Genomic DNA, 10,071 nt, shown 5'->3' on the forward strand with positions numbered 1-10,071 from the left:
CCGCTGAGGAGCAGGACATGTGGATGGTGCATTGAGCTGAGGAAGTGACAGGGCTGTCGAAGAGAGAGAGGGTTGTGTGTGTGTGTGTGTGTGTGTTGCCTTCGCCCTTGACACGAGAAATCGGAGCGAGAAAAGGTTTTAGACCACTCGTGTGTTTCTGCCCTGCTTGACCCCCCCCCCCAAAGTCATTACTCTAAGCATTCTTGCTTTGAGACACTCTGTTTTCCTGTGGATGTTGGGCCGATGTGTTTCTTGGTAGTGCTCTTGTGTTTTTTTTCCCGTTTCCCTGCCGCTGCTGGGGGTCCTCTGGATGATACCGTCTATGCTCCTTCCCTTTCTCGTTTTGCCTGGTTCTTCTTTTCCTACTGGTCTGTGTTCCAGTCTTCGGCTCCGTCTCCGTCAGGTATAGAACATGCGGTGCACACGGTTACGATGGTGCTCGAGCGCCTCCGGTGGCCTGCACGCCTGCTATTTTTTTTTCTCTCATGCTGCTGATTTCTTCTCTGGTCAGGCAGCCCCCCTTCTCCTCCCCCTTCACCTCTTTTATTCTTTATGATTCCGTCCATTTGACGCTTTACGCCTGCTTGGGTGCGCCTCCCTTCCCCTCCTTCCCCTCCCCTCCCCCCCACGCCAATGAGAAAGGCTGGTAATGTGACTTTTAGCCGTTGCAAAGGTGGTGGAACAGATGGATAAACGCGTGTCTGTGATGCCGAGGCACATCACGTGTGCGTGTGTATGTGTTGGAGAAGGGGGGGGGAGTGGGCGCAGAGAGAGAGGGAGACGGGGAGGGCGTAATTCCACAATACGCGGTTGGTGTATATATAGATCGATCGATATATGTTTTCCCCATCGTGAACGTATAGAAGAGTAGCAAAATATGAGTAGAGGGAGCGGAGCCCTTGGTCGCCAAACCTACACTGTTTACGCGCGAGCTGTAAGCTGGCGCTTCTGTTGAATCCGGCGCTTCATCAACGACCCAGGGTGACGGCGTCATCGCATACCCTGCGACACTTTCCGTCTCCCTCGCTAACGGTATGCCGGGGGAATGGGGGGGGGGAGGGGCAAAGGAAAGCTAAGAGGGAAAATCAGATTCCCAGCCCGCGTATTCACAACCCCGCCGTCCCCTTTCCATCGAGACACCGCCACATCTCTGTCTGAGCTCGACTTCCTCTGCGTCTGTCTTCTAATGATGCTGCGCCTACGCTTCATGTCCCATTTTTCGTCTTTAGTTCCCCACTTCCCCTCCTCCTCCTTTCAAGCGTTTCTTCCGAACGCTTCGTTTCGTTTTTCTCGGCCTTTCCTCTTCACGTGTTCACGTGACATCACAGTGAACGTCCCCCCCCCTCCCCTCCCCCTCTCTCCCCGGTTTCTCTCTCTCCCCTAAAAAAAAGCTTGTCAAGACAAAGCAAAATAAGTTTTGTTTTTCACACATTAGACACTGGCACGCAGAGAAACGGTAGGTGAGGTGGACGCACGTGCAGTTTCATCGTAAGACAGGTGCAACTTTTCACCAGAGCACATTACCGGAGTCTCGTCACTGGCACTCCATCAAAGTGATTCACATACATAGGTGCATATTCGACTCGCCCGCTCTTCACTATGTGCACCCAAACATGGATGGATCGGCAGAGCATTCGCACGCTTATTTTCTATGGAGGACTCGTGCGGATCGCGCTGCTCATATACGCCACTTTCCACGACTATTATTTCCGCGTCAAGTATACCGATATCGACTACACCATTGTGGTGGATGGCGCCAGGGAAATGCTTCACGGGGGAACGCCATTTGACCGCACCACGTACCGGTACACGCCGCTGTTAGCTTGCCTGGCGCTCCCCGCAGTGCTCATAGCAAACCCGCTTGGAAAGGTTGTCTTTACGATGAGCGACCTCGGTGCCGCCTACTACTGTTTCCGCATTCTCACACGCTTCTCGACGGAGCGGAGCGCTAAATGGATGGTGGCCCTTTCGATTCTCTTCAATCCAATCGTTCTGAATGTGTCGACCCGTGGCAACAGCGACATGCTCATTTCATTTATGAGTATGGGGGTCTTGGCGAAGTTTTCTGAACGCCGCTACTACATGGCCGCCGCGATCCTCGGCTTCGCCGTGCACTTCAAGATCTACCCCGTGATCTACACGCTTCCACTGGTGCTCAGCGTCTGGGAGAGCACGAAGCAACCGTCCTTCTTTAGCCGTTTTGCCCAGGCCGCTCCTGTTGTGGTTAGCTGCGGTCTCTGCTTCACGCTCGCCTTTGCTCTTCCGACGTATGTGTGCTACCGGGTCTACGGCCAGCAGTACCTTGACGAGGCCTTCATCTATCATATCCACCGCGAGGACCACCGGCACAACTTCTCTCCATATTGGCTGCTCATGTATCTGAACATGGGTCGCCGCAGCCTCGACGTTGGCGTGGACTACTCCGCTGGTCTGTTCGCGTTTCTGCCACAATTCTTCGTCTTGTGCTACAGCTCGTGGAAGTTGCGCAGAAACATCGCTCACGCAGCATGCGTGGAGACGATTCTCTTTGTGGCTTTCAACAAGGTGTGCACGGTGCAGTACTTTGTGTGGTTCCTCCCGTTCCTTGGATTCGTTTTCTGCGAACCGGCGCAGCCAGCCCTGCTGATGCCAACCAGCATCAGCCATGGGTCGAAGCGGCCGTGGCAGATGGGGTCTTTTGCCGTTATTATCCTGTGGAGCGCCACGATTCCATTGTGGGTTTGGACAGCCTACCCGCTTGAGTTTGGGGGACATAATCACTATGGCCGCCTCTGGATAGTGTCGTGTCTCTTCTTCCTTTCCACAGTTGGTCTCGCTGCGTGGGTGGGGCGGCTGTGTTACAGGAGGGACATGGCTACCGCCATGAAGGATGTTGGCCCGGCGCGCAAACAAGTGTAGCTGCGCAGGTGTGCGTGTAACTGAACTTTGTGAGGTTTGTTTTTGATCCCCTGCTCAGCTGCCGAGGGGCACAGGTGCCGGGCAAAGTAAGAAGCAAACCAACAACAAAAAAGGAACGCCCGTGCTGCCAACTTGAATCATCGGCGTGAGGGTGGCGTCGGATGAACGCTTTGCAGCGGTTTTGACATCGTGATTGCCCTTCCCAGTGCCATCTTTACTCTAGTGGTGTCTCACCAGGTTGACTGTGTATGCGGTGTGCTGTAACGCACCTGTGTGTATCTGTGTGCATCGCGTATAGGGTCACGCTGCGGTAGCGAAGGTTGTCGCGATTAGAGGGCTGCTTTTTTTTTTGTATTCAATAGGGCAGTGCGAGTTGAGGGGTGGGGTGAGGACATGAGGAGAGGAGGAGGTAAAAACAATCCGGATGCCTCGTGAGGCGCGAAGGGGAGGGGAGGGGCGGGTCTTTGTTCTTGAACAGACTTTTTCTCCCCCCCCCCTCCTCCTCCCCTCCTCCCCTCCTCCCCGTATCTCCATCTCCTCCTCCTACCCTTTCCTTAATTCCCCTTCGAGATGTAAGTTCTCCTCCACTTGCACCGGGCGATGTGGCGGTAGTTCCAGACTACACAGACGCACATCATCACGTCATCTCCATTTTAACCACCGAATGTTTTCGCTTCTCTTCCTTCTTTTCCCCCTTTTCAATTGAACACCCCTCACAGGCTCTTCAGGAAACACACATCCCCACAGTTCATTCTTGTCCCAAACACAGAGGGATGCCCACTCACTGCTACGTATATTTCTGCGACTCTCTTCACACATGAACTCCTGGCCATCCCTTCGGTGATGGCATGCAACAAGGCCCGTGTTTTTTTTTTCCGTGACAATGCCTTTTTTTTTACGAGGTTGAGTTTCATTACTGCATCTTTCCACTTTATTTTTTTTTTCTTTTGAACCCCCGTTTGTTTACCATTACGGATACGCATACATCTCTTTCACACTTATGTATGGATCTGTATTGGCGTATGCCTACTCATGTGTACACACGTTCGTTTGTGTGCTTTGCCCATTGGCGGTCTCTGTAATAACTGTCTCTATCTCTCTCTTTAATAGAAGCGTGTAATGCGTTCTGTCTACAATCCCCTGTTCGGGCTTTAATTTCCTTGTTATTTGCTCGTTATCCAGCTCTTCAATTTTTTTTTTTTGCACTGTGTGTGTGTCTGTGTGTGTGTTTGCTTTCTCGAGAACGTGTGGGCAGGGGGAGAGGAAAAAAAGGGGGGCCTTTTTTATTCTTCTGGGGCTCAACACCCCCTCTTTTTTTCTTCTCTCATCATCTCTCCACCCTCATCTCGTTTTATTCTCTTCACATTGTCGTTTGCGTGTTATCAGGTATCCGCGTCGATGTCGCTGACGACGATGCTGGGTGTGGCGCAAAAGGCAATCTGCAACATGGACTCTTTTTTATGTACCTCCTCCGGGGGCGGGAGGGCGAGGTGGAGAGTTCATTACGCACTTTGTCGGGAAAGCTATAGGCAGTGACCGAACCGTTTCCCAGTACCGAACCACTTTCGGTGGTTTCCAAGTTGATATGCCCAAGGACATGGAAAGGCGGCTTGTCCCTACTGATCGCCGCAGTCCGGCTCCTCTATGGAATCGTATTTCACTGACGTGCGGCAACACACACGTTTTTACTATCTATATGGTAGACTTTGAGTCAAAAAAAGGCACGAAGGTATCTCGCCCGGCTATCAATGACCGCTGCTAAAAAAAAAACGCTGAGTCACCCCGTAGGTATGAGCCGGATGACAATCGGCATCATGAAAACATATGAGAGGCGGCCACCGTGAGGTGTCGACGGGGTTCTGGCTCGATACAAGGGACTTGCCAAAAAAAAAAACGACGGGGTCGACACTGCTGTCAGGCGTGTGCAGGGTTTCTTTTCACCATGTCTCGGGTCCGTGAAGGCTCGGTGTGGAGTCTGAGGTTTGAGTCGACTGTTGTATCGCAGCCTGGAAGTGACGTCGAAGATATGTTTCTCGTTTTTTTTTTTTCGTGTGTGTGGTTGATGTCGTGATCATAAAGCATTCGGCTGTCTGGAGTGGGGACTCTAAGGATGTATCTCAATCTCGACTGCTTGACCTCCATTTACACTGTGAGCGACACCAGGGGTGGTGGTGGTCCTACCTGTGATCTGGAAATCTGTAAGGGGTTGGGGGTTGACCTCACGTGGATCTCCGCGTTCATCAACTAACACGGGTATTCTTCTTCTGCGGAATTCCATGAGCGTACTGAAAGTGTAGTTGCGGGGACCCTCCTTGTGTCGTTCGATGTCCCTGCGTACACCCGCCTATCTGGAAATGAGATGTGCAGCTGAACACTAGAGCCACGCCATGTGGACAATGCTTTTCTGCATATCCCGCCAAGGTCTTTTTTTTCACGTGGATGCGGTCCTCGAGGTGAGTCTTCCCCCCCCCCCCCGCCCGCCTGCCCGCCTGCCCGCCTCTCACACATTGGTCTCTCTTTTTTTAATTATTATTATTACTCACTAGATGTTGCTCTGTAGGGGACGTGAGCTGTTTTTTCCTCCACTTTCTGCTGCGCCTCACCTCTTCCTTATCATGGCTCTTGTTTTCTTTTTTTTCCGGTCCCCCCAACGCCACACCCCGGGACACACATCGCAAGAGCACGCGAACTGGATCTGCGAGGTCTTTTGTGTGTCATCGCGACTCACACGCGGTCTCCGTTACTACTTCGCCTCTCTTCCCCCCCTCCCCCCTCCCCCCAACCCGCGGACACGCGGGACCCTCCTCTGGTTTGGGATCCGCCTTGCGGAAGAAAATGACTACCTACTATGTCGGTTACTCGCAGCGAGACATCTATAAGAGGCGGTGTAACGAGCTTGGCTGTGCGTGCAACTCCGCCGTCTGGAAGATTCTCTCCGATGTCCCCGGTCATGTAAGCAACCTGACTTCACTTGACCTCTCTCGCAACTTCCTTGGCAGCAAAGGTGTCATCGCGCTTTTGGACATCATCGAAGGCGCTGCAGAGCTGCGCAGTTTAGATCTACGCGACCAGAAGCTCAGCAATGAGGCCGTGGAGGTGATTTGTGCGCGCCTCCGACGCCACCCCTCTCTGGTGAAGCTGGACATGTCCAATAATCCCATTACCCTCGCCGTTTCCTCGGCACTGCTCGAGCTGGTCCGGCAGAACTCCGTCCTGCAGTACGTATACTTGGAGAACACATTTGTACGTCCCTCCATAGTGACGGCAATGGAGGTGCAACTCGAGAAAAACCGGCAACTCGCAAGCGCTGCATCAAAGGTATCGCCCGCGGCCGGCGGTAAGCCGTCGGGAGTCTCCTTTATCGAACCTTCCGCCGCAGAAAAATCTGCGTTCTGTACAGAGGGAGGGGCTCCACGGCGCGAACAGGCAGTTATGTCGACCCCTGCTGGCAGCGGCGCGTCCGCTGCTGCGTCGCTTCATCATGAAGACTCAGCACACACCGCCGTGTTGAAAAACAGTCCGCGTCAGCGCTGCCCGGCGCACGAGCTACAGGAAATCTTCAGCTCTTATTCCAAAGCTGCAGGCGAGTTTCTCTTCGACGTCAATCCTACGAACGATGTTTGGAGATTCTGCGAGGCACGTCAATACGCGTTCGATGACGCCCAGTTCAGCTCTAACCATTATTATCTGCATAGGATGGCGCGGCACACGTATGGAATCGCTGGGTGGCGTCGCATCGGCGAGCTCTACCCGGATTCCACCCTCTTTGGCACCGAAGAGGCAGCGACGCCTCCAGACAGCGCGATTCCTCACGCCGCACTGGACAGGGGCGACGCTAACGTCCAGCCCACCTGCAGTTCTGCGGTCGACAACGTCATGGGCAGCGCAACGGCTGCTGCGGTTGGTAATCGTGCCAGCAGTGGTGTGGCGCAACCGCACCCTGCTTCCTTCTTTTCGTATCTTCCCACTGATGTCCCAGAGGGGTTCACCTGGAGCTTCACAGCGCTCATGACAGTCGTAAAGGATATGGAGGCGCTGCGGACCCTCCTCTGCGCATCCCGCACAGGAGTTCCAGAGGGCGGGATGCGAGTGCAGCGCGGCACTGCCTGTCCTGGCATTTACGCAATGCGCGTCTTTATCGAGAGCCGATGGCGCTACCTTGTCGTTGATGACTTCTTCCCGGTGGACAAGTACGGTCGTCTGGTCTTCACGAAGCCGTCTCTGGGTGAGAGGGCCTTCTGGCCATGCATCTTTGAAAAGATGCTGGCAAAACTGTATGGTGGCTACCATATGCTGGATGCAAACTTTGACAAGCATCACGCCGGTATCGACGGACCGAACATACGCAAGCCCATAGCCTGGCGGTTTTTGGTCCAGGAAAGCCCCTCGCCGGCGTCTGAGGATGTTAGCCACGGTGGTGGTGATGGCTCAACAGCCGGTGGTGTCGACAACAGCACTGACTGGGATACTGCACCAGATGACTCCTTCATCCCTCAACAGGTAACGAAAAACTGTGGTCGTTTGCTGTCGCGTCTCACGGGTGGCTTCTGCAACAGCTATCAGTTGCACCCAAGGGAGGAGATGCCGGGTACCATGTTTGAGCAATTGCATAGATATCTCAATGTACCGTTGCGCAGCGGGGACGTTCAAGTGGTACAAGGGAACTCGCCGGGCGGACAGCAAAGGGCACCGCGGAAAGTCTCGTTTTTTCCTGGTCATCGCACCTCTGTGGGCCTTTCCACTGGTGCGTTGGACGTGTCGTCGTGCTCGACCGCCGCTATCGCCTTCAGCAGAGATGCGTCACGGACCACCAACGGCATTCTTCCGCACTGCAGCTACCAGATTGTGCGCGTCAGCCACACAGGGGGCGTACGTTTGTTGGAGCTGCGCAACCCATGGTGTTCAACAGAGAAGTGGACAGGGGACTGGGCTGATGATTCGCCGCTGTGGAGAATGAATCCTGAAGTCGCCGCGCTTCTGCTGGTGCGCGGTCACGGTGGCCGATCCACATCAAGCGTAGATGGTCGCTACTTTCGGTGCTCCACCTTGGGAATAGGGGCGGCGAGGATTTCACTAAGGCGCTCGCTGCGGGCGGCAGCCTTGAGCGAGACTGAGAGTTCTCTCAAGGGAGAGGTTTCCAAGGCGTCCATGGGGAGTCTGACGAGATCCTCCCAGAACAGTGCTGCAACGCGACTGGACATGCAGCGGTCTACCTTCTGGATGGCCTACTCAGACTTTCTGGAGAACTTTGCGTGGGTGCACATGTGCCGAACCTTCGGTGATGAGTTTCACCGGCAAGACGTGCACGGCAGCTGGTCGCGTGATTCCGCTGGTGGCAACGCGTGGCTGCCGTCGTGGCACATGAACCCACACTATCGGCTCTCTTCTCCCTACCCGGCGTATATGTGTCTGCAGCTGACGCGGCGCGATCCGAATCTCCGTCGCACCCGTGGACCGGTGTATGGGAGCGAAGGCGTCGAGGGTGGCATCGGCCTGCAGCTTCTCCATGATACACACTACCCGCTGCACTGCTCCCCAATCGCATTGAGAGCTGCTCAAACTGATACGACGGCCTCCTCGCCTTTTGGTAGCACGCAGAACATAGTTACTGACCATCGCAGGAATGACAGCGGCACGAAGGAGGAACTGAGCGGCCGGAATCTCGATGGCACCCTTCGCAGCAGCGTTGCCGCTTTCACCACTGTTCTCTTCTCTGAGATGCGCCAGATCGGCGATCACTTGTCGCTGGAGGTCGTGCTTGACGCGGGTGCAGAGTACTGGATAGTTCCAACCACATATGCTCCGAGGGTGCTGGAGGAGTTTGACCTCACCGTCATCTCGACGGCGCCTTTCATGTTGAGGGAGGCGCTGGAGGCTCAGTACTGGCATCAGCAAACCGTCACACCAGAGGTGCTGTGCTCTTCCCCACTTGCTGGCACCCAGCAAGTGGGGCAGAAGGACGATGAGTTGGCGATCATGTTTTATTCACACTCCCGGGTCGCATATGATGCAAGGGTGACCCTCCAAACCGCGTTGCAAACGAGCACCATGCACCCTGTGCACGGTGCCCTCGAGCGTTTGACCAATTCCAGGTCGACCAAGCTGTCTAGCTTGCCGTGCCGTGTCGTTGTCACTGCCACGGTGAACCACATCGCCCCGGACGAGTTTGTGGCGGACTGTGGTGTTCACAAGGCATTCGGACTCCTTTCATCGCGGGAGGGGTGTGTGGAGGGTACAGGAGTGCTGCAACTCGCCATCGTCCCGAGCGAGCTCGACGCAGAAAACCGCCCCACCCGCATCGTCGGCGAAGTTAATTCGCACGCCACGCAGACGTACGTGCTCGATCGGGGCACCGTTGTCGAGACCCTCATCATGCCCGTTCCTTTCAATCGCGTCGAGCACTACACCGCCATATGCTCTCTGTACCCGAAGCTGTCCAGCACACAGGTCGAGTACCGGGTATGGTGCACCGCACCGCTGCTGGAAGTAAAGCGTTTGCCGACGTGGTCGAAAGAGGAGGTGGTACTCTGCTGGGATGATGTTAAGGGCAGTGGCAACTACTACGAAGCCACCAGGCACCCTCAGGTGGAGGTGTCAAAGTTGCGGCCCCTCGGAAGGTTTACTGTATCGGTGCAACTGGTCGAGCACGACACCATTGATCCGGCTATAATGTTTACCGTAATTGCCAAGAGTGAACAGCCAGATGAGCCACTCACAGGGCAACTAGAGTGTTATGATGTCTGGTTCCAGTCCGCATGCGTCGAAGGCACTTATGTGGAAGCCAGCTTCGGCCTCGATGAGCGTCCACCGGAGTCATTAGTCGTCCTTCCATGCCTGCAGCCGGCGGGGTCCACAGGGAAGTGCGTGCTGACCATCTCGTCCGACACGACCGACTATTGCGTACGCTCGCTGCGCGTGAAGAGTGCTTAGTCGGTTTAATAATGTCCTCCCCAATGGCCCCCCCCCTCCCACCAATCTTCAAGAGCGCGCCATGGAATTGGCGAGGAGGGACATGTTCCACTATCATCGTGCTATAGACCCCCCCCCTATACTTCTTGACTAGCGCTGGTCTGCTTGCGAGGCCGGGTTACGATTTGCCGGGAAGGATTCGATTCCGTGTACGCGCAGAGCTGTTCTCATGTACGTACATGTACGTGTTGCTTCCATACAATG

The 10,071-nt window shown here is 54.9% G+C and overlaps 1 protein-coding gene across 1 annotated transcript; it reads left to right on the top strand.

Annotated features, from left to right (window-relative positions):
- Window positions 1-1,599: 1,599 nt before the first annotated feature.
- On the top strand, window positions 1,600-2,898 carry JKF63_02985 (uncharacterized protein; the record flags this gene model as incomplete). The annotated part of the gene is made up of 1 exon (XM_067899008.1): window positions 1,600-2,898. One exon carries the CDS (start codon window positions 1,600-1,602, stop codon window positions 2,896-2,898), a length of 1,299 nt encoding a protein of 432 aa, XP_067755452.1.
- Between the last annotated feature and the right edge of the window lie 7,173 nt (window positions 2,899-10,071).

Source organism: Porcisia hertigi, chromosome 30 (assembly GCF_017918235.1).
Source record: "Porcisia hertigi strain C119 chromosome 30, whole genome shotgun sequence".
NCBI lineage: Eukaryota > Euglenozoa > Kinetoplastea > Trypanosomatida > Trypanosomatidae > Porcisia > Porcisia hertigi.